This window comes from Ascidiella aspersa, chromosome 3 (assembly GCF_963924565.1).
Source record: "Ascidiella aspersa chromosome 3, kaAscAspe10.2, whole genome shotgun sequence".
Taxonomy (NCBI): Eukaryota; Metazoa; Chordata; class Ascidiacea; order Phlebobranchia; family Ascidiidae; genus Ascidiella; species Ascidiella aspersa.
Window position 1 is genome coordinate 29,690,935 of NC_139449.1, and position 25,278 is coordinate 29,716,212.

Here is a 25,278-nt window from a genome sequence, read left to right on the forward strand (position 1 = left end):
AAGGTATAACGGCCCTATTTAATTATAATTTTGCTAACTTATAGATAAACGATATATCATCCACCGTTTGAACTATTTTTTTGCCATATTTTATATAATTGGATAACAGGCTAGAAACAGGGGGACGCAATGTTTTGCGAAAATCCTCCTGATTTTACAGTTTATCGCCAATTCAACCATTTAAATCCAATTTTTTTTCGCGCTTTACGCGGCCGATAGCAAACATCACTATATTCAAGTTGTCTCAGTGATATTTAACTGAAAATGCCGAATTGCTTTTCGTCGGGGGTGTGCAAGGCAACGGAAAATTACCAAAGGTGCCGCTGCTGAAAAATGGTGTGCATATGGCACGTATTTCTCAAACGTAACAATTCAATTTTCGTTTTACTTGCAGGCAAAAAAATGTCCTCTTTTGGGGTGCTAAAAATATGGTAACCCTAGTATAATTACAAAAATTTGCTGACTTTGTTTTGTTGTTTTGTTGCTTTATATTTCTGTACTCGGGAAATTGTAGATTTGCAATGGTGAGACTTAGCTTGAGTTGATATTAACAAAAATCGAAACAGCCTAAGTCATTATGTGCTGTTATACATAGACGAGATAGTTTTATCATATCATGTGACAGGGGTGAATAAAATCTGGAGATAGATGCTAGGGGTGAACAAAACTATAAAAGTTTAAGAAGCACTGCTCTAATCCATGCTTTTACCAACAAAAACATTTTTCCAGTTTTTCATACAAGTGCGTATTTTTGGTAGAAGAAGCGTCCACTAAGCTTGCGGTCTTTATTGCATTTTTGGCCCACCGAAACACGCCGTAGCTAAAATAATCCATTTACCTAAAATCTTTTTCAGACCCTGTGACGACATTTCTACAAGAACTGCTGGAGGTGGTTCCCCCGCCCCCTGTTGACGATTTGGAACCCGACAAAGTGGATGAAACTGACGAAACCTATGGTGTTGCTTTTTAAAGGATCGAACCAGCGACGGGACTAATATCACAAATTTTAATTCTTTTATTTCGCTGTTAATTTTTACATTTTTTTCTGTACACACGACTTTTTCTTATATAGTTAATTTCGTTATATGTTTCTGAATGGGTTGTTTGTTGTTCGAAGATTTTTTGTGTTGCTCCAACGCCGCACTTGATTTTATTGTATATTTCTTGAAATAACATCGTATACAATCCACAAGTTTGATCCAATGAATAACGTCACATTGTTTTATGTAATGGAATTGTGATTAGAGCAGTAACGGACAACTATTTTATGCCATATATAATTTACACAAAACCATAAATATTGAATAATTCGTATTTTTCATTGTCACTTCGACTATGGTTCTGAAATGTATATTCTCACAACGAATGATGATAATTCTTTACATGACAATGGTATGGACGCAGCTATAGCGTGCCTATTGAGAAAGGCATTGAATCACGTTTTATCACGTACCAGTTCATTGTAAACATAGTTTGGGTTAATTCAGGGGTGTCCAACTCAAACATGCCGACGTGCCAAATTTTATCTTATAACTTTTTCCCGTGCCAAAGTTTAGCAACTATGTTTTTCTCATATTAAAAGCGCTTTTATACAATAAATAAAAAAACAGTATAGTGTTATAATATCAGAAGTAATTGTTTGTTGTCCTAATTGCTGGGATTGTTTTGTATTGTGAAAAAACAATGACAATATGCTGTATAACAAATTTAGCTTTTATTACAATTGGCTATTCATTCGTTAGCAGTACTGTAAACCTGTACATTATGATGTTATAATGAGTACCGGTATTTAACCAATCCATTTGCGATGTCTAGTTTTCTCGTTTGCTGACCTACAAATGCCTCAAATGCCAAGTGAAAGATAAAAACTTTTATTTTTGCTGATGCCTGCAATGAAAACTATCCATTGCCTTTAGGTGACAAATTGTGGATCTATATCTAAACATGATTCAAGCCGCACCGAAATTTAGCTTGGGCTTTGTTTTGCAATACATCTTTACGGTTAGGTTAAAGTTCCTGTACCGGAACACCTTTGATGAACAGTGTTTGCGTAAGTTGATCAAACAAAATAGAGGCAATCACGCGTTGTCACTTCAAATTAAACTGCTTTTGGAGCGACTACAACAAGTGACCAATCTGGCCAGTGTGTACACATGGGCGAAAATGACTCGGCAAATCTGACAGTCGGTTAAAAAACAGTGTGTTGATTTTTCATTTATCACTCGGTCCATGAGCGTGACTTTATTTCTGTCAATAGCTGTTTGTATTCATTCCATTTCGCAATATTGGCGTATAAAAGTTTATCCTGTTTTACATTATTGGCATATAGAAGTCCTAATTGACGTGTTGTGGCTTTCAGCTCGAATCTGTATTTTGTGAATGTATTTGTTTTGTTGTTTCGCTATAAAAGACCGTTGTTAATGCAGTAAACCAGCCTGTTGAAATATGGTTAAGGCGTATGCTTTGATTACGGAAGCCTTTGTCGTTCATTTAGTCTAAATTAAAGTTAGGTTCAAAGTAAAGCTTAGTTTGAATGATAAAAGATTGATAGATTAAAAAAAAATCATTGTGCTATCTCTAGTCGGGTGCAGACATAGTGGGGATTTTATAAAAGATGTGATGTAACACGTTAGTAAATCTCCCACTCGTGAAACTAATGGAATTGGACATTGCTTCAATCTTGTTCATCTTAACTTTTCTGTGAAACAGCAAGATTTTGTAGCCGAACGTCACTCCAGAAACTGTGGATTAACAAGTACGCAATACACTTTTAGGGACACAACCCTTTATGTCAGTGGTCTCAGACCTATGGGTCTCGACCCCATGGGGTCGTCTAAACCTATTCTGGAGTCGCCATCACTCACCATTTGCTGCAGTTTTAGTGATTTCAGTGCGCTTGTGGTTTAAACGAGCGTAATGAGTATATTAAAAATGCTAATAAAATCCATGGTTTAATTTAAACTTCTCGTCTTGCTACACATGTGTAGCCACAGTTCTCTGAAATTGCATATATCTTAAGCATGACATTTTATTGCTTGTGTAAAAAGTTTAAAAATTACTTATCGGAAAACAAACTTGGGGTCACAAGTAAAATTTTTGTCGGTTGATAAAACGGTCGGAGACTACTGCTCTGTTTTAGATTTCATAGCATAGGAAGGTGCAAGAGTTCAATCTACAAAAAACACAGAAATGTATCCCTACTCGCAACCACTAAAACTCATTGTTTGCCATTGCCCTTCGTTTAACGAATATCGAATCTTAAATACCTTGACGCCGTTTAGTTGTATAGTCTGCTGCTGAGCGTTTGTTTATGAAACCTCGGCAAACATCGGTAAGCTGTATTCTGGCTACCGGCCGATCAACGTTGGATTGTGAGCAAACAATTGGTAATTGGTGACGAAATATTGCGTCATTATTTCAAGCAATTCGACGTACGCGCGTAAGAATAAACACTGAGTGGCTGGTGCTGGATGGTTGCACAAATTATCCAATAAAGATGCTGCTGACAGTAAGGCTTACAATAAACTTCATAACTATTAACGAATACTCAGTTTTAAATGTGCATATCCCTCTTTTACCGGGCCATCCCGTTACTCCTTAAACTTTTATTCAATCAAATAACTCAGTTGCATTTATGCACTACATTAAACGATGATCTCGGATTTCCTAAGATACTTGCTTCAGACGTTTTGTTATGAAGCAACCTCGTGAGGTCATCTTCAAAAAAAATCATGCGTTTCAGGAAGACAATTTTTCATCGTTCTAGTAAGAAAATTAATCTATACTTTCACCTCTGGTTTCGAGAGTTATACATGGGTCAGGTTCCGTAATTGAGGCACTAAAACTAAGAAAAGGGTAATTCAGTGTTGCTTTTCTCCTTTGGAAAGGTTGCCGAAATCAGTGGACCTAATCAGGATTGTAGTGCCATTAAGCAATACTGATTTAGATAATAGCATTTCGAAGGTAGCCGATGTATTCATAAGTAGTTCTATGCCGTAATGTAGGTGGTCAGCAGTCAGTACTGCTTCTGCAGACCTGATGACAGTGTATAGCCATGTGGATTCCAGGACTTAGCTAATCGTTAACCATACCGAGTAGTTAATACAACAAAACAACACATTGTATTAAAAACCTTTTGAAAAGGTTAATTATTGCTCTTTCCTACCAAGCCGTCACAACTAACAGCTCCAGATCACAGTCTGACCACGCCAAGTTACCGCCTGTGAAGCAATCATACAAGGTTCAAGAAAAACTGACCTATACAGAGACGCGGAAAAGAACACGCGTCGATTATTTCGTTTATTTTATTGTGGGCATTGCAAACACTTGGCAACTTCAGGTGGAACGCTACCGCCGTTCCAAGGGAAAAGCCGACCGGTAAAAAAAAAGAAAAAACAACGTCTGCGCGCACGAAAGCGACGAGTCGCCGCAAGAGGGCGCTATGAAACCTTCCGTTCTGTTTCGAGCAGGAAAGCGGGGACTTTCCCGCCTTCGATGCAACATCACCAAGCGATAAACAGGCGAAACTGTACTATGTATGTAGAGTAAAAAGGGCAGACGTTGGAAAATTTCGATACCGGCGTTCGCGTGTGTTTATTCAGTCGTAAAAAAGTTATTTTTTTCTGATTTTTTTCAGGTATAAAAGGAACAGGAATAAAATTTGTCGTTGATTGTTTTGAAAGCGTGCTCAGTTTTCCTCCACGGCTGGGAAAAACGAAGGGCTACTGTGTGCTGAAAACAGCTGGGTTCGTGATTACAATGCGTTCTTCCTACTTCTAAAGTTGCTTTTGGTCGCCGTGATTGTGGATTAAATGTCAAACCTCGGTCTTTGTAGGAAAAAGTGCAGAGAATGAAACGACACCTCGGGAGAAAATTTGCAGAAAGCTAAACGCTGAAAAACAAACGAGAAACAAACAAGAAAAAACAGCAGCGACCAGCGATGTAGGGAAATGGTTGTTTTTGTCTGTTTTTTTTTTAGTTTCTGTTGGCAGAGAGAGTTTTACAGAATATTGTAGATGGTGATAGTTCAGGCCACTGCGGCGCAACTTCGTATTTCTATTGCACACAGTATACAGGAGCGCGGGTCTAACCTTATAAAAATACAATCACATTAAAAAGATGCATAAAGGCAAATAGGGGGAGAGCGAGAGTCAAGAAACAACAACGCCCGTAAGACTGGATCTACAAAAAATAGCAAAACTTTTTCTCGGGTTTTCGCGCCGAAGTCTTCTGCGCTTTTTCGGTCAACGTTCGATTCCTCAAAACGGAAAACAAAACTCTCAAACAAAATTCATAGCAATAGCAATGGTGATAGAACAGGCGAAAAAACGGGGGAACAAACGCGAAGAACTTGGGGAGGGGAGGGGGGACAGCGGAGTTAAATTAACACGACAAAGACGAAGATAGCGAGCATTTCGGGTTCGTTGCTGAGAACGTGGCAGTTTCGGACACAGATGCTGAACAAATGGTAGGGGGGTGGGGGGTTGTAGCTATTGCGCGCGCAGGTCCATCACATCGAGTACTGGTTGTAAGAATAAAAAATGCTGCTTTCCCGTCGAAAGAAAAACTGGCGCCCAAAAACCGTTTTCCGTTTTTTTTTCGATCGCAGCAGTTTGCGCAGAACACTCCACAACAGGGGCAGCGAGGGGCACAGTATAAGGCACGAGTTTGACCCGAAGGCGTGGCGCGTGACGTCATCACGCAGCCTCGCGACGGTCGACGTTGGGTGACGTCATCGCTACTGACGCACGGAGGTGTTGAGCAGCTCGTTGAAGCACTTGGAGAAGGCCTTCTTGAGCTCGGCGTAGCTGACCACCAGCACGTTCTGTTCGTCGCGCGACATCAGACACACCTTCTCGGGAACACCGCTGTCAAGCTATAGGAAGCAAGGGATTATCAACATTTATAAATAGGGTTATTTACCAGTAAATAATACAAAAATGCCTAAGCAAGCTCAATCTATCGACAAAAAAACTGATGCACTTTTTATAATCCATAAAACACCTTGACTTTGCGACAAAATATTACGTTTGAGTCTGAAATCGACAAAATATCATGTTTGGGTAACTGGCATCAATTCAAGGAAGAACTGTGGCCTCTAGAAACAAGCAATTTCGTTAGGTTAAAATAAAGGTAAAATTTGATAAAAATAAAGTTAAAAAATTTTTTTTTTAGGTTATAATAAAAAGGCCCTAGTTATTACATATTTCCGCTGTTCAAAAATAGATGTGATTAAATATGTGTGGAAACGACCACAAGGTATTTTGTAAATTGGATGTTGGAAAAAAATTGAAAAAAAATTTCAAATTTTTTTTTTTACCTAATTTTTTCACACCAATTTCTTCGTTTTTCTAGATGATTCTTCGGCCGACATACTCGCCAAGTCGCCAGCATTTTGCCATACTGCGTATACGTATAGAAAGATTTCCGGGGGGGGGGGGAGGTCTGTTGTGAGTTACAGTTCCTTAAACCCGCTTTAAAATCAGATGTTTTGGCAAAGATACACGCGCGTGTCCTAATGTATTGAACGATAATGCGAGAGCAAGTAAAAAAAACACGAAGCGGCTATTTGCCCGGATCGATCTTTTACCCATACGTGCTAAGCTGATCGCTGATCAAGCATTGACTTAGGTTAGGGCTGGGGTAGGTGTTGGGGTTTGGATGGCGGTAGTATAAATTTAAATTCAGTGACGTTACCTTGTTGAGACATTGTACGATGTGGGCGAGGTCGATCCAGGGCGCTCCGGTCTCGGTGACCTGATGGAAGAGGTGGTCGCGGAAGAGCTTGAGCAGGTAGCGATCCCCCGTCTCCGACCAGGTGGGCTCGATGCCGAACTCCGGTCGCTCGTTGACCACGCCAAGCTTGGCCAGCATCCGGAACAAGCGGCCGTTCTCCATTTCCTGGAGGAGTGGTTGAAAATGGAAGGGTTGAAAAGATGTGGTGTTGCTTTGGAGCATTGGTATATGTTTCCTCTTTAGTATGCAATTTGGATTAAATGTTATATTCTTTTGTGAGAGTAGAAAAATAAAAAGATACTTACCTGACGGTGGTCTTTAACCGGATCACTGCGGGGTTTGTGTCGTGGCATTTTTTCCCGGGTAAAACCGTTTGTTTTTTGGCCAGTATAAATACTAAAACTATAACTTACATTTACACTGATATTAACACTTACACCATAACCAAAAAGATAAAATGTTAACCTTCTGCCGATGCTCAGTTCAACTCTATCCCTACCTCCAAGTGGCGGCACCATCTCCCTTTGGGAGAATGGTTGTCCTGAGGACTGGGCTCGAACAATACTAACACTTCAGGCATTCCCGAGCTACTTTTTGGTCAATGGGAAGAATACGCCACGTCACCTTTACATTTATTTTACATTTTACTTTCCTTGCTTTCTTTTAGTTAGCAATAATAAAAAAAATAAAAGAGTAGAAAAATCGATTAGCTTTTTTATTTGACCCAGCCGATTCGAAACGGGGTAATGTCGCTTTGGAGCATAATTTCGTTTTCGTATGCTTTTCGAAATAAATCTTATTTTCCTTCATATTATTTAAAAGAAAAGGATGGAAAATAAAATACGACGTAGGAAATATCGTATTTTCGACCGTTCCAGCCGATTGGAAAGAGGTAATGTCGCTTTGGCGCACCGGCATAACTTTGTTTTCTCATAATTTTCTTTATAATATTTAAAGAGAAAGGGTTAAAGGTCAGGAAAAACAAAGCATAAAATGAGTCGCATGTAAAGTCAGTGCTTACGATATTCCAATGCTCAAGGCATTTCCATCAAAAGGGTACAGATACTGTTTGCCGTTTGGTGCCGCTCGGTACCAATAACAAACTTACATCGTCCCATAAAAAAAAGTAAAACTGGGAGTTTATGAACGGTGGACGACAAACCTTTAATGCCAATTAAGAGATTTCGACCTAACACATTCTCTAATCACAAATCACTCTCACGAGAATGGTTATTTTTAACTTGTTTTGACCTTTTTTGGGCATTTTTTGCAGGGTCTTACATTAGGCCAAAATGAATGGCTCCGGGCAGTTCTTTAAATGTTTAATGTATTTTATTTGCAGATTGTGCAGAACAGTTTTGAGTTTCTTTGGAACACATTACACGTTTTTTTTAGTAATTTTAATAAAAACTTGTATTTTGACTTATTTTTACATTGATAATGGCATGACTTATGGCCGAAACGTGTGTAACAGCGTAATGTCGATTTTCGAATATAATAGCTTTAATATTTTTATTGAAATCTAAAGTTCGACGCTAGTACTTTGTAAATTGAGGCCAGCGAAACAATCTAGGAAATGAGACGCGAAAAGTTGGCTTAATGATCAGGGCCTTCGCCCTCAAAACAGGAAGCCACTAAAATCGGCTCCTTGACATTTACCTTCGCGAGTTCGTTTTCGATGACGTCACAACGCAGCAGTGACGCGTCGAGCTGCGTGTAGAAGCGAGCGCCGATCATGGGCATGATGTCATTCACGCTATGTGGGCGCTGCTGAGGAGTCAGTAGGTACCTGGGTAAAAAACGAGACACACTGTGAACTGAAAAGGTGGAAATACTGTATCTACCTTCGCTAGTGAACAATTTTATGCCCCTGGGTTCTATTTTCCGTAAAACACCCAAAGGTGGATATAACGTTCTAACCTTCAGGGCGGATAATGCTGTTTTACACCCTATGTTAATCTAACCCAGATGGGAATGAATTGTACGAATCCACCCCACGGGCGTTTGCTTAATAAAGTGGTTCAAACGCCAGATAAATACAGAATAAATACACAGACGCTCGAATGTTAACTAAACGGTCGTTCGCTAAAACATAATTGGTTAAGACGCCGGACCATTAAATACACTAAGAGCTGATCCAATGTTAACTAAATGGGCGTTATATTTGTGCTTTGAAACAAACGAACGTATCTAACATTTACTTAAATTATAACGGGCATAACTAAGAGCAGATTTGTAACCAGGCTTATGGGTCGTACTAGTTGTTCAATCCTCTAAATACCAGTAATGGCAATTTTAATTGTGAATATTGGAATAAATATTGTTTGACTACCACGATGCTTGTTGTGAAATACAGAACATGAACACCAATAACGATCGATTTGCACGAAACAAATATTAATGAATGAATTTAAATGTGTCATCTGTTTTGGTACACTCGCGTTCGTTGGTATATTGGCCAATAACTCTCTTTGAACAAACACCGTTCTTTTTTGCTTGTTTTCCAGTTATTTAACAAAATAGTTGGTTTCGAAATATTTCTTAGAAAGAAGGGTCGCCAAATAGAGCTCTGTTCCGTTGTAAGTTAAAATTAAAGCCGCCAAACTTCGCTTTGTCTATGCCCCGCCTGGCGTTGGCCTAAAATAACCTCGAGAACTGCAAACAAATTCCTTCAAACTCACAAGATCAGGTTCTTCAGGTCGTTCGAGTAGTACATCTCGACGAGTTTCAGCGAGTTTGGAAGGTTATCGCGCTGGATCGAACTCACCGAGTTGCAAGCTAGCGCCAACACAACCTAAGGAAAATAAACTAAATCAAAGCCTGATCAACGGAACGCAGACAACATGCAAAGAAGCGCACCTTCCCCAGTGCGACCATATCGTCCTGCTGGTACTGCTGCATGTGGGCTCGCGGGTTGGCGTGCGAGCTGTCGAAGGCAAGGACGTCCAGAATTCCGACTCCGTTAATGCGGATTCTGTTGAAAAACGGCCGAAAAAAGGTTTTTAGCGGGGTTGGCCTTTTCCATCATATCGTTTTATCAACGTCACGCCAGAATTCCTAAGGCTGGTTTGGACTATAGGCTATTTTACGATTTCTCTATGCATATTCAAACGTTTACGAACAAAAATTGCCGATCGACCATCCATAGTATTTTAAAATAAATGCATAGCATAACAACATGCGTGTGGTGCCATCCAACTCAATGAAAGGTTGGAATTTTTAAATTCGTTATACTGGTTCGAAATAAGGTCAGTCGAGTTTAAATTTTAGCTCGACTCACGCGTCAAACGCTAGAGTAGGTTGCAACTGCGTTAATGCAAATTTCCTCGCTCACAACCTAAAATGTCTAAGTTGAATATTTCAAATTTCCGCGACGCAAATCTATTTTTACGTTCGTGTGCCGACGTTTGCCTTACACACAGCGCTTTTAGTGTGGACCATTATTTTCAGTTTTATTTGGGTTAAAACCATTACGCCCTTCTATATATATATATATATATATATATTTGAGTTTTATACTCACCAAATGAAAGTGGAAACCTGACTACCTGAAAAATGTTAAGTTAAATCTTTCAGACATTACCTTGATTTGTCTGTGATCAAAATCTTGGTGGGATCCACTACTCGACATGCCAGACCAGCAGTGTGAATGCAGCGAAGCGCTGAAGTCAGTTGCACGACGTACGTCCATATCAAACTCTCTGGAAGTAGGCCTACAACAAAAAAATACAAGTTAAACTTGGCCGATAACCTTGGGGAGGTTTTGGGAAGATAAAAAGGCTTCACTTGACAAAGGCGTTGTGTAAATTCCAAGCCTAATTGATTCAATTGCAAATCAACTCCAAGTCATCAGTTGCCGAAGTCCTTTTCCCGGCAATACTTTACAATACAAAAACGCAAAACAGTAGTCACCTGTTTACCAGTAAAAATTTAGAGAAAAGGCAAATCTTACTAAGTTTATTTAACCAAAACGCGTACGGGACAAATAATTTGCAAAATTGAGTCCGGCTCAAGTTATTTGTCCAGTGACTTAAATCAAGCTAAGACATTTTGCCCCGAAGAATAAAAAATTCAAGTATTAAAGTATAATCAATACAAAAGTCTAATCAATACAAGTCATTACAAACCAGCTTATGCACTAGCGCTCGGCTTAGCCAAGCGAACATTAAAGCAGAGTATTTATAAGACAAGAGGTTTTAATCAATACTTGACTATTAGCACCACTATACCTACCAGCACTACTATTAAGGTCGAAGTATTGACCGAAGCCCTTTTAACATTTTCACTAATTATTCCTGATAGTACTTGAGCTAATTATGTCTTCCTACTAAGTGCCTAAGCATAATTATAGTCTATTGATTCCGATCCAATGGAAATACTAAAGTGAACACGCCAGTGTTTTTTTTACTTTTTCTGACATAAAGTCAGTTATTAAAACCATACCAAGCAATAACGTGAACTTATCTCTTTTTGAATTTTTGGCTGAAATCGAAAGAAAAATCTTTTTTTTACAACACGCATTAGGTGATAAATGCTTTACAGTGACTTTAAATGAATTGATTGACAAATAATTATCTCGGAAAATTAGTTACCAGAAAAAGTGCATTGAGGTTACGTAAAAAGCCAGGCAAATTTACATTTATTTTGGTCATTTCGATTTGAACCATTTTCATTTTTAAAACTGTGAAAACTTGGCGTAATCAGTTTTCCTGTAATTGCATTTATATTGGGCGAAGATGGATGTCAGAATTTAAGTTTGGTGTTTCATTCAAAATACAGTTTATTTTAAGTGGGGCAGAAATGCGGTTGACGTAAGCAGATTTGAAAGACTAGAAATAAAGCTTTTTCAGAAGGCAAAAATTGATTGGAGATCCGAATTCGCAAAAAAAAAAAAGAATTTACTTTTAGTTAGATCACTGTTAATTTAAAAAAATACGCGTATTTCTCATAAAAAGACGGGTATTTTACCTCATAAAAGTAGGTTGGGTTTCGAATTTGAAAAAAAGGGGGTTCTTACAAAGACGACGCAATAATTGACAATGCTTTACAAGTTTACAAAATAGACTACTTCTTGCGCAGTGGGTGTTCAAACGAGCAAATGAAATACAAAAATCTAGATCAAAACTTTGTAACTTACAGGTTAAACTACTGTTTGTTCCAAACAGGTTTACCTGCGTTCTGTCTCGTCGTGCCTCCGTTCCACTTTGCTTTCGACGCGAAGTTGTTGCTCGGGTTCTGGAAGTGACGCGACATCATCGTTTCGGCGCCGGCGTGGAAATCGTGCGCGAAGATCAGGGCTGGTTTTGAACAAAAACAAGTGATTGTGAATTGTGACGGAACAAACGACGTTTGAAGGCGCGTCTCAGCTTTTTTTTACAAAGTTGCCGAAGAACAATAGGGTTGTAGGTCAGCGGTCTTACCGTTAGTTGGTCGTAAAGTTTACGAGTGCATATTTTTGTGGATAAAATTGTCCCACGGTTTATAGAACAATCTTTTACACCGCCACACAGTATGTAGAAACATTTAGATCGGACGCGAATTGCATTAATTAGTGGTTATTTACAGTCAGTTAACCTTACAAGGTATTTTTTATTCATATTGCACAAAAATCCTTTTTGTCGATTAGTGACTAAATTATATGCTACTTTTTATCCTGTCAATAAAAAACGGCGAAATCTATAAAAACACACACTGGACGACCCCCCCCCCCACCACAATCTGGCAAAGGGTAAACTTAACAATGTGCCGGGAAAAACCGAACTAGGGATGTCCGATACTTTTATTCCGATACCGATACCCGATTTTTTGAGCTAAAAGTATTGTGGTCCGATGCCAAATGACGCATTATTATGCTCAAGCAAGCTAAATAGATACAGTTCGACCATTAAGAGGTTTTTCTTCACGTTTATGGCCACGCTTTGTTTTAGCGTTGAGATGCTCTATTCTTAACTTACTAATATAAAATGTTACCTTTTACGAGAGAATCGCTGTTTTGGATCGCAAATCTTAGCTGAAATTTCTACATTAATTTGGCATCGCAGCAGCACCGATACCACCTTAATATTGGACGTGTACCGATACTACCACTTGGCATCGGGTATCGGCTCTGATATTATCTGAAATCCCTAAAGCGAATCACCATTAACCCGTAAGTAAACTACAGGGCTAGTATCGATTAAACACCCGATAGCATAATACGCAAGTTAAACACACCAGCGCATTTCAGGCCTTTACTCACAATGTTCGCCGAAGGCCTTGGATGTGAAGACCTCTCGCAGCTGGACGACGTTGGCATGTTGTAGCTTTTTCCACATGTCGACCAGCACCATGCACTTCTCGTTCACGCGGCTCGAACCTGTCAATCAAAAGGCGAGCGATGTTTCATTCGGCAGAGACTTAAATTAATAGAAGTCGGGTGACAAATTTTTATCTCTTAAGACTTAAATTTGGCCTTAAATGGAAGTCCGGTTACAAATTTTGTCTTACGGCTAAAATTCAAATGAAGCCTCGCATTGAAGGCGGGCTATAGCTTTTCTTATTCGGTTAAGACTTAAGTTTGGCTTTAAATTGATGTCAGGTTACAACATTTATCTTACCGCTAAAGCTCAAATGAAGCTTCGAATGGAACTCGGGTTACGACTTTTGTTGTTTGGTTTAAAATGTAGCAGATTAACGCAACTTAAAGTCGGTTTCAAGTTACAGCCTGAGAATATGAAATGGTGTATGCAATTGATTTAAGAAAGTGTAAAATCAAAGGGCGGTTACAACCGACCAATAGGCGCGGCTATGTTGACTTTTGACTCTTTCTCTCTTATAAAGCGCTATAGACGGCAGCAAGCAATATTAAAGGCGGTTTTCTATTTTTTACCTCTCTGCACTTAAAAGGTGACACTTCGAGTAAAGAGAAGAGAGTTTTTTTGTAAATTGGCGGCGGATGTGTCTACTTTAGCCAACCCGCACGTGAGGAGTTAGTTTATATGCGATTTTTTCAAGTAAATGCTGTTGTTACAGAGAAGATATGATATAAATAGGGGTTTCAATTTGCGTAGTTAATGGCTGCGTATAAATTATATATATTTAGAACGATTGGTTATATAACACGTTATTAGGTCGCAAGTAATTTCGGGCCAAAAAAGCGCAGCTGTGAAGTCGCAATTTGAGATCATATTGTTAAAAATGTTAAGAATAGCTTTCTTCTAAATGTCTTAATCGGCACCTACGTCTCATTATCACTTCAACTTATACTTTAGACTACAATAATTACATTTTAGTAAAAAATAAATAAAAAAGTATGTACAAATATCCAAAATATTCAATAGGGCAAGTTAGGCCTGCAAAGCTAAACTTAGGAGATAGTTTAGCCTTAAGTGCGTGTGGAGCGTTAAGGCAGTGTTTTGTTTTTAGTAATCGAAACTCGAGTGTAAGCTTCCGATCTTTGTATTAATAGAAGTATTGGCGGTTTCACTTCTTGTCAAAAGCAAGCTTGTGGTTTAGTATTCACTCAAAAAGTCATCGCTCTTGTTTGGGGGACGCTTTTTTTCGTTTTTCCTTTATAAAATATAAGCAAAAAGTGGCGAAAACTTACCGTGTATTCTTCTGAGGCAGTAGGGCAGGCCGTCCTTGTACTTGATGGCCTTGTAGCAGGAGGTTATGAAGCCATAGGTGTTGGACTTGTGGATGGGGTTCTCGGGCAGAGGCTCCAGAGGGAAGAGACTGTGGTAGCTGTCCACCTCCGCCGGGATACCTGGAATAAGAAGAAATTTATGCAAAAATGCAGGGGGTGGTGGGAACGCTTGGGAACGGTGTTTCTCCTCTCAACTCTGGTTTATTGTAACTAACAAACAATATGTTTTCGCCTTTAGATGCAATTATATTGCCCTGAAAAAGATTGCCGGAATAGGTGGTCGAAACATTGGCACTTTAATAAAGTTTTGCCGGAAGAACAATTGTACAATTGAAACAATGCCTGGCAGCAACAGCATATTCACTGAAGGTTTATATTGCTAATTTGTAAACGAATTCTGGTGTGTAACTCATAAAACAGGTCTATGCACAGCATAGTTGGTAAACATGAGGAACGAACGCCTACAGGCGGTATTGCCACACTTATATTGATATAAAAAAGTCATCCTGAAATATCGCACTTATCTGACTGGGAAATCTATAAATCTACCATGAACTTATGTAAAATATATAATACCATAAATTGGTATTATAACGTGGTAGCGACGATCGAAAGTCTACTACAAATATCAGTAATGGAATTTTAATAGACTGATGCATAAAATCGCGTACTGAAATATTAATGATTTAGAAAGGCCTTAACAAATTGTGTCTTCACGAAGCCAAACACCCGGCTATTGTTCGTTTAAAGTGCGTTTCTCCACTTCTGTAGTAGAATTATGCGGTTTGGTTCACGGCACTTTTATCCGCACCCGGATTTGAATAGAAGCAAATAAAACGACAGGAGAGACTAGCTAGGTGATGTTTGTGCTCTTTTAGAGTCGAAAGTGGTCGTTAATCAACATGTATAGCGGCAATTACCAAGAAACAAAAATCAGGCAGCAAGTTCTAAACCTTAAATAAAAAAATTTGTTTAGAACTTTAATCGTCGGCATTACGTGTTCTGTTGGAGGGCAAGATTCTGCTGTGGAAACACATATTAAGCTTAATTAAAAAGTAGAAATCATTTTTTAAAACGACATTAATCAGTCGCTCTTAGCAAGCCTTCAGGATGTTTAGATCTGTATGCCACATTCTTCCAGTCTCGGTAAAAAACTGAAATTATTTACAGTGTTCATTAAACGTAAAACTCAAATAACCAAAAAAAAAACGCCAAATATTCGGGCATACCTTGCCAAAACAGTTGGCGGGCATTAGTATCACCAAAATACCTAGTTTAAATAATTTCCGTTTTCGCAAAGTATTAAGAAGGACGCCCATATAGGAAAAGCGTTATCCCGGTCTATTTCCCCATCTGCCTGCTGGTCTTATGCTGCATGGCGAGAAAGGCCACAGTGCGTAATTGGACTGACCAGAGTGAATTTACCGAATCTAAGCGATTTTTAGTACAAACTTTGGCAATAACAATTTTATTTTAGGCAGTTGCTGTTGAATAAATTTTTTTTTACCATTTTAATACCTTGAGTCGAAACTAAGCTTTTTTAGGTTTAAACTCGCTGCAGTTCATTTTTATAATGTTACGCCACCGCAGATACTTTAAACAGTTGCATTAACTGCTATCGATCACGTTTTCCACAGTCTCATTATTTAAAAAAACACTATGAAGACTATATTACATTGCATTCAATGGAGTACATTGAATAGAGTGCCATTACCACACTTTATTATAGTCATACTCGCAAAGGTTTTCGTAACACGATACAATTAGACTTGTGACGAATATTAAAGCCACAGTAGAAGTAGGTAACATTTCTGTACGTTTCGAATTACTCTTTCACCATTTTCAACAATGTTACCTACTTCTATGCGGGCTTTGATATCCATTCCACTAACCTTCGTCCATTAGGCTTCAACAAAATAATTAATGTGCAATAAACAAGTTCCCTCCAAAACAATTGCCTGACAATGCTACTCACTGGGGTCCTGCTCGGTGTCGACGGTGAGCATGGCGAGGTTGTGCTTGCGCATGATCACCTGGCGCAGCTCGTTCGACATGAAGAAGGAGGGAGCGTTGGCCTTGAGCGTCATGTACTCGATGTTGGGCGGTGAGCCGGGGAACATGTGGAATGACGGCATCACCTAGGATAGGAGGCGAGGGTGATTACGGTTTTGAGATAATGATAGCGTTTCTGATTTCTTTTGAAGGCTGGAAATCGGATGGAACTGTCGACAAGCTGTAGTTGCGAAAATATTGTCAACATTCAAAGACAATTAGTCAAGAGACTAAAACAAGCAAGAAAGCAAAAAAGCGAAACTTCATGGTGGTTTTACAACAACAAGCCAAAGAAAAGCTCTTTATAATTGTTCTACTACTATAGACTGAGTATCTCTTCTTAAATACAAATATCGTAAATTATTTTTTTAAACATGTCAAATTATAATGTTAATAATGGCATAAGTCTGTATGAAAACACTCTAGACTAGGTAACTACAAAATGCCTGTCACCTGTAATAGTTTAAAATTAATTAATACTGCAAATTGCTTAGCAATAAAATAAACTATATGTTAAATACAAGTGTGGTAGGGGCTTGTTGCTTTCCTTCGGAGTATATAATGCTAGGCCGTGCATTGTTGCCGCTGTTGTGGTTTGCCACATTATAGGGAAGATTTTCGGTCCAATTGTTGCCTTGGAACTAAGTAAAGAGAATGGGGTTGTACTTGCCAATAAATTTTATTAACGGGTAACAGACCAACGGTTAAACAATACATTAGTGCAATGCTGTTTTCGTTGCATTCTGCACAACTGTCATTGCTGTAATTTACATTAACGAAGGCTAGGTGGCCGTAATGTCCTCTCACTGTCCTTGTATTTTTGTGTGTTCTTTGTTTTCAATGTTTGGAAGATACACAAAAGGGAATTTAATTTAAATTTGAAGCAATTTATAAATTGAAGTATAAACCAAAGACAAAATGCAAAAGTAAACGACTTTTCTACTAAAGTCGCCTTTGTTAACAATAATTGTTTTTAGTTTGAAAATAAAAAAGGTTAAGTGCGCAATATCTAGCAACACAAGCAAAAATTTAGTTTATCCACTAATCACAACTAAGGCTTAAATTTGAAGCAACAAGCGCTGAAAGCTTATTTCTTTTCCAATTTAAACGAAACTTCAACATTATAAATACTTACAACCGACATATTTTGCTGCACAGCCTTCTGTGTATAGAAGTAGGTGGTTCCACCGTTCTCCTGAATCACATGCTGCTGGGCATTGTGACCACCGTCCGTGTCGCTGAATTTTGATTTGGAGCGATCTGTAAACCATAGGTGAGAGATTTTTCATAATATTGGAAATATCTTCGTACGAGAAAAACATCGTACACTTTTTAAAAACTTTAAAGTGTTGTTCTCCAATTCATTTCAAGTTAAATCTGTCTTTGTAGTATATTAGTCCTAAAAGAACAGTCGACTTGCAGTAGACTGCTATCAATACTGGATTGTTAAGCATCAATTTTGATCTTAACAACAAATAGAAGCTACGATAATTAAAAAGACGATAAAGTTTCAGGCTAAAGAGTATTTAACCCTTTTGAAATGTACAATACACTTTAATATCCATTTAACTATGAAGATAAAATATTTAAAACATTCTTTGACAACTTTCCACCCAAGTCAGGGGCTGGAAGCATCAAATAAAAAACAACCCAAGTCTTGCCAACCAAAACCCGTTTTCCACCCAATAAGCACTAACTGATATACTGATATACTGTGTGTGTATAATCCCACTTAGGAAAATTTAAAATCATAATGGTTTCTGCCCTTGATATTATCAGAAACAACCACAGTAGAAAAAGCACACAAACCTATGGGCATGCCAGTGCTGACAGGTCCAAGCGATGGAGACCCTCGGTGAACATTCAAGCGCCTCGTCAGAAGTGGAGATGTGCGCTCCGGAGTGGCGTGAGCTGTAGAAAGGGAATCCACCGGTTGGCGTGGAAACGGGGACGGTGACCCAGGAGTGGAAAATGCTGCAAACATTTTTTTTTAAATTGGCATTCTTACTAAAAAAGCTGCACTACTGGTACTTTTTTTTTGCTTGTAACAAAAGTTTCTGTGCTGCTGGAAAACTGCTCAGTATAAATAAAATTAAAATAAAATAATTTTGTACATTTTTAATCACTGACCAAAACAAAACTGTATTACATGTTAGCTCAAGAATAATGTAGACTGCATTAATGGTTTCTGGAAATTTGATTTCTAGCTAACTCTTATATTTCAACCGTCAGCATTATATTAACATGTTTTTTTAATTGATATATGGCATTAAGTACAGTCCTGGCTTTAATTTCTTGATTTCTGTTAATAAATAGATACATGCATACAAACAGGAAATTTTTTGATTTTACACTGGAATGTTGGTAACAAGTAAAGGAGGTTTCTTATCAACCCCTAAAAAAGGCTAAATTTGCACTGACTCAAACCATTGTCGGTATCAATTTTGCAGATGTCAATCACATCTTTTTTGTTAAGAAATCTCTGCACATATTCTTCAATGAATCGCAGGCTGGCTCTTAAATCTTTGCTGCATTTTCTCCTTTTTCCTGAATTGTATTCAAAACACGCCAGTAAGGTTATAATGAGACCAGGAAAGTAAACAAACAGTCTCACCATTTGACAGACTGCTTTGTCTTGAGGTCCAATTAACTATTCTGTGTGACTGTTTTATGCCTGGAGATTGTTCCAACTAGTAATATTACACTAGCTACAAAGGTCGACCTAACTTATTTGTAAGATTATTTATGGCTTCACTAAAGATAGCTAAACTTAGCTTTTTATAGCTGACTTGGTATATATAAATTAACTTCATAACACAAGGTTACCATGAACTATTGAAAAACAAAAGTAATAATCTGTTTGCAATTGCAAGTCAATAATTTAAACTTAAAAAATAGCAAACAAAACAGGGTAATGCACCGTTGATTTAAAGCACGATTTAGCCTTCATGAGATTTGAGTACAAAGTACAGATTTGAACTTTTAAGCTCAAGAACCCAGTGCACCCATGCTGCTTTAAATAAAACATTTCTGCTGATATTAAATCCAAATGAAACCATGCAATGTTAATATGATCTATCTGATAAAGGCTGTTATAAACTTTTTTGTAGAAACAGGGTCAGTCGCTTCACATTGGTATTTTATAAATTGCAGAAAAGCAAGAAAGTGCGGAGTAACAAAATTTCCTTGAGTGTAAAGCTTGTTATTAGAGCCTAATTTCTGAATTATCTTCAGATAAATTTTGATAAACAGAACAATGTCAATTTTTATATATGTATAAAACGAAAGGCTCAACAAAATAAAATATTTTTTATTAAAAGACAATAAAACAAACACTTCCAACTTTAAATAGGTTTAACAGCATGTGATAAGAACAACTGACCTCCCATTGAATTCGCAGTCAGTGGGGTGTTGCTGTCGCCACCATAGTAGGGGGAGGAGGTGTTGTGAGACTGGGGGGAGGTGAATACTGAAGATGAGGATAAACGCGGGTCCATCATGGGGCCTGGGGCAGGAGATGGTATGTGGGTGCCTTTGGGGTGAAACAAAACCAAGATGTTAGTACAAACACAACGCAATGAGTGCCAGTTTGCAGTGAGAGGTAACAAAATGTTTCGAAGTCCTAAAGCAGGCCACAATATTATTTCAATCAGAAGAAATGAAATAGCATAAAACGGACATTAACACTTTTTAATTATATATGATGAATGACAGGTCGTTTAATCAGATAACTGAAGTACAAGAAACCAACTGTAGTAAATTTTCTCTAAATCTCAAGCATGTGGCTCAAACTGATTTCTACTCAACACAAATAAATAACACAAAAACAAAGCTATTTACAAATTACAACAAATTCTTGCGATTTTAAAGCTTGTATATTTTCCTAATAAACCTCTGTGGTTGTCTCGTGACAAACAGTTTGGAAAAAATATGTACAACTCGTCTGCATTATTGATTGCACTATGGAGACATTTAAGTGAGCCACAAAAAAGGAAATATATTTAAAAGGAAATATATTTACCGAAAAAGGGATATATTTACCCGGAAGGTATTCTATCATGGGTGAGCTGTTGCTGTTTGGCATTCGGACCCCACCAGGTTCAGGGTGGTTCCCCATCAGACCCCCTTGCTGAACTGAGAATTGGTTGCCCTGGGGAGGCACAAACTGGTTCTGTTGCTGCTGCTGTTGTTGCTGTTGTTGCTGCTGCTGCTGTTGTTGCTGTTGTTGCTGTACAGAAGTAAAATTATTTTTTTGATTTTGTCAAGATGCTCTAAAGAACAAATAACTTCGCTACAAATCAAATGACAAATACTGTATTGTGAAATACAAATTTAAGATTCCTATGTGTTCAATAACTTATCAAATTTTAATAAACTTTTAAATAAACTGATTTTAGTCGCACAACCTTGACAATTTTTTTCACGCCAAGTATGGTCATTTCAGTTTTTATTTTCACACCTAGTATGGTCCTTTAATTTTTTTTTACTTTAATTTTTGTGGACTTTTTCATTTTTGTTATTAAAAACCAAGAATAACCAATAAAACAAGCAAATAACAAAAATACAAAACTTGTGCAAACCGGGGGCATTCCGTTTATTTTGTGAGCATTGCGATTGGGTATGAATTCAGGTATGCTCTGGAATGTGTCGGTGTTGCGCTGAACGTGGTTCAGGTTAGGGGCAGACATGTTTCTCGGAACAAATTCCCTGGCCACTGGATTCGGCTGACCGTGTCCAACCATCTGTTGCATGTTATTTGGGGGACCTGGTAAGAGGGATAGTGACAATGCAGGACCTGGTTAAAGGGATAGTGACAAAAATGGTATATATGCAAGATATGTACACAATTGGGGATGGCATCATGAATCCCAATAAAACTATGACAATGAAAAATGATGTTTAACTGTTTCAATAAGCAATGTAGACCAACTACAATGGGCAAAAATAAGTTACTGGGATGTTAAGCAAACAATTGCTTTAGTGTGGGGAAGCTTGGTTAACTTTATTGTTGATATTATACTTTCTAAAAAATGTACCTTTTAAAGTTAAAAACGCTCTGTCCAATTGCAAATCTTAGTTAAAATCATTAAAATTAAATAACATTGGTATCTATATCAATACCATCCTAGTATTGATAATACCACTTGGCATCGTGTGTAGGCAATTTAAAATTATCCAAAATATTTGGGCCATCTATATGTATATATCACAGATAAGATGTATAATTGACAAATATCTATGTACAATATAATTACTGTAAAAGCCCAGTTTTGTTCGATTTAAACACTTAAACACATGGTCCTAGTCTCATGCACATAAAAGTTTATACTTAGTTTAAATAAATTTGCATATTACAGATTAGCTAAACACTTAAAAAAATTCTATAAAAGTTTTTTTAACATAGTATCAATTAAAATTGTTTACAAAATTCTATAAATGGCAAAAACAAGAGCCTTACCCATTCCATTATTAATGTCAAGCGCTTCAAACGAGTTGATAGCATTGGCCATTGATGACTGGGGCATAAATGGAGATGCTGCAAAAACAAAATATTTTTTTCAGTCAATCATAATTAAGCATAATATATACTTGTTCAATGACATTCCCAATTAATAGTACATGACACACAGTGTAATTTAGTTGCGGGCAATCTATGGTAAAACAATATATAAAAAATACAGTTGACATGAATGAATATTAAATATATATATATATATTCTGTATACCAGGGGTCGGCAACCTTTTGTACACATTTTTCTATGTTTAGTTTTGCACTGTTTTCTATCTTGTTAATTTTGAAACGCACGCGCACATGTCGGGAGTCCGACTCTGCAGCCCTGTGATCTGACATCTAATTTACGTATCTTTTTTGAAACATACTTCAATGTTTTTCAGCGGATACCTAGAAATAATAGCTATAAGTTTTTCTTTTAGTTGGTTTCTCAACAGTGGTTCTCAACCTTTTTAGCATATGGACCGGTAAAATTTTAAAACAAAATTTTGCGGACCGGTGGACCTTCAAAAATGAAAATCAACCCAAAATATAATAACGACAAAAGTATGCAACTTGAAAGCAAATAACGAAAACTTCAATGTAATGAGCAATTTTCTGCTGTCTTTTTGACATCATATGTGTTTTACATGGTTTCTAAGTCTTTCATGTATAACTGGTCGTAAAGTTTAAGACTTAAATGAGTTGTAGCCTAATTTTAAACAGTTTGGCACGACACTTACAGCATTGTGACGTACAATAAAGTCCACAGTAGACCATTAACTCTATGTTACGTCACAATGCTGCAAATTACAGAACTGGTGAAGTTCTAAATTGGATGGACAAGCAGCCTTCAACATCTTGCATTTTGCAATTAAAATATAAAATTGTAATATATTTGACGGACCGGCAGGAAAGTTGACGCGTACTGGCGGTTGATGAGAATTACTGATGTAGAATGCCCTGCATTGAAGCAGTGAAAGTCATGCCACTTTTGGGGCATTGTGACGTAATACAAATGTTTAGTCGTAAACAACAAGTTTAACACCCATAAAAATCTGTTAAATACAACAGTTTACATATTCCTGACACGAACTGGAAATGTGTTCAACCATTTAGTTAGCGCTAGTGTTAGTGATGCAATGGTTGTACTTTTGTAAGGTGATATAGCATGAGCGTTGAATCAATTGGCGTGCCCTGAAAAATCATCTCGCATGCCAAAAGTGGCACACATGCCAGGGGTTGCAGACCCCTGCTGTATACGCTAAAAAGGTTTACATGTTGTGTATTTTTAACATATACTTTTGTATTCCTAAATATATTCTCCCATTTTTTTATAATTTAACAGATAATTTACATCAAAAGTTTATTTTACAATTCTGCTTCTCTAAAGCCAATATGATAGTTAACAGAGTTAAGCAATGCAAGTAATAGTCATACCCTACCTTAAACACCTACACTTAAATCGGTCTCTTAGCAAGAATATTTTTACCGGTAAATGAACTGGTCAGAAAAACAGCAATATTACAGCAAACAGAAAATATTTTATCAATAATTCTGTTTACAAAAAAGTTACAAGGATAAAAAGTGTTTATATAAACCAAACCTGAAATTGGTTGGAATGCTTTGGCTTCCACTGACAGTGAAGTGTCCAGTCCGTAGCCTTGCATGTCTTGGGTCATCATGTTGTTGTGCTGCTGATTACTGAGCATCTGTCCCTCCGGTGTCTGACTTTGACTTCGCTGCATCAGCTGCTGGAACTTTGATTCGGTTGCGATACCGAACGACGGAAGTTCGCCGACGAGGGCGCTGTTGACTGAAAGCAAGTATTTACTTGATAAAAAAATGTATATTTAAACCTTTTTAAACCCAAACCCTAAATAAAACGCTTCAACCACTTGTATGGCCCTTCGTTTTTGGTATTCAAAATATAATCAAGGGCACTTAATTACAAGTCATGAAACAATTATATATTTTGCAGCGTTTGATGCATAGGTCATTCCATTGTCTTAAAGTGAAAAAAATTTGGTGTGTAAAATAATTAACCTTGAAGCATGCATAAGGAAAACTGACGAGAAATTCAAAATAAACCAATGAGTTACTTTGTATATCCTAATTAAGATAAAAATTATTGCATATTATTACCACTGGTACAACCTAATCCGATAGTTTAAAATTGACAAATATTTTTACAAATTTAACCTGTAAGCTTCTAATAACATTTCCTTGAATCATCTTCACCAAAACATTTGTAAATTGGTAAAATTTGTGTAAATATGTTTGTTAAACACATGGCAAAAGTCAATCTTATCACTGGTTGGGTTTTTGACCGAACACTACTAAGCTAATTTCTTGACAAAACATTTCAGGAATAATGCATTGGGATCAAGTGGGTTTGCAAACATGCGATATGTGGGCCCGACTTTATTCTTAATGTAAGGTAAACAATACACCAGTGGGAGGTTGTATAGCATTATAAACATAGTGTTATAAAAAGCATTGTGATACCTCTTCATTCTTTAAATTGAAAACAAGTAAGCGACATGGGAGTATAAAATCACTATCGAATAATGGAGGTCAAATTGAAAGACAGGTGCATATCATATTAACTGTGATAAACATCATACAAATTACACTGATGGAAACAGACTAAAGATGCTTTTTCTTACAAAATATAACATAGTTCACGACAAAAACAGTTAAACAGTCCACGAAGATGTTAAAATAGTGAAGTAAATTAAAAAAAAGGTTTACAGTATAAAAATAGAAAAAAAAAATGAGTTTATGCTTTACTTACTATGTTCTGCATACATTGACGGATCATTGGGCGAAAATTCGCCCATTTTGAAGTTTTATGAAACGGAATATAGAGCCACAAGTACGTGGACATTCATGGATTTCAAAACATCGTAAAAAGTTCGTTACAAATTAATGAAATAAAAATGTCAAAACCTGAGGAATTATTTGGCAGGAACAATAGGATTTTGTTGGCGGTAAAAAATTACAAACGCTGCAAAATAAACACAGGTGTTTGCAAGTTTGTAGCCAATGCCACTTCCGTAAGTAAACAATTCAATGCATGATTTACGGAAAGACATCTGCCGCATTTTTTTTTACAAATTTTAGCTGCAGGTTGCGACCTTCTGTTCAGCTGCATTAATCAACGTGAGTATAAGATTAATTTTGGGTTGGCTGTTGAAATATTGTTGCACCTTTTGGAACATTTTTGCATGCCTTTTTCCTTTAAGTTTGTGTCGAAAATAATACATAACGGACTTTTCTCGGTACAAATGCAACAAAAAAGTTTTCTTTCAGTTTTCATATCAATATTTTTGCATAAATATTTTAATAGATAAGTATCACAAATAATAGTGCG

General features: G+C 37.3%; 2 protein-coding genes across 2 annotated transcripts in view; one reads left to right on the forward strand and one right to left on the reverse strand.

Annotated features, from left to right (window-relative positions):
- Positions 1–970, forward strand: part of LOC146161475 (uncharacterized) — a 28,196-nt gene extending 27,226 nt beyond the window's left edge. Inside the window, exon 23 of the mRNA XM_083385167.1 lies at positions 855–970. Within this exon, the coding sequence (XP_083241293.1) occupies positions 855–970 (116 nt within the window). The remainder of the gene's footprint in view (positions 1–854) is intronic.
- A 4,401-nt stretch (positions 971–5,371) lies between these two features.
- LOC146161476 (PAN2-PAN3 deadenylation complex subunit pan3-like) lies at positions 5,372–24,970 on the reverse strand. Its single transcript, XM_083383468.1, has 18 exons — positions 24,700–24,970; positions 23,509–23,718; positions 21,870–21,947; positions 20,992–21,176; positions 20,453–20,639; positions 19,794–19,943; positions 18,221–18,385; positions 17,547–17,671; positions 16,335–16,497; positions 14,321–14,479; positions 12,974–13,090; positions 11,907–12,032; positions 10,319–10,448; positions 9,595–9,709; positions 9,417–9,529; positions 8,395–8,524; positions 6,697–6,900; positions 5,372–5,875 (listed from the first exon to the last, which is right to left on the reverse strand). The coding sequence occupies exons 1-18, from the start codon at positions 24,743–24,745 to the stop codon at positions 5,738–5,740; spliced, it is 2,541 nt and encodes an 846-aa protein (XP_083239594.1). The 5' UTR covers positions 24,746–24,970; the 3' UTR covers positions 5,372–5,737.
- Positions 24,971–25,278: the final 308 nt, after the last annotated feature.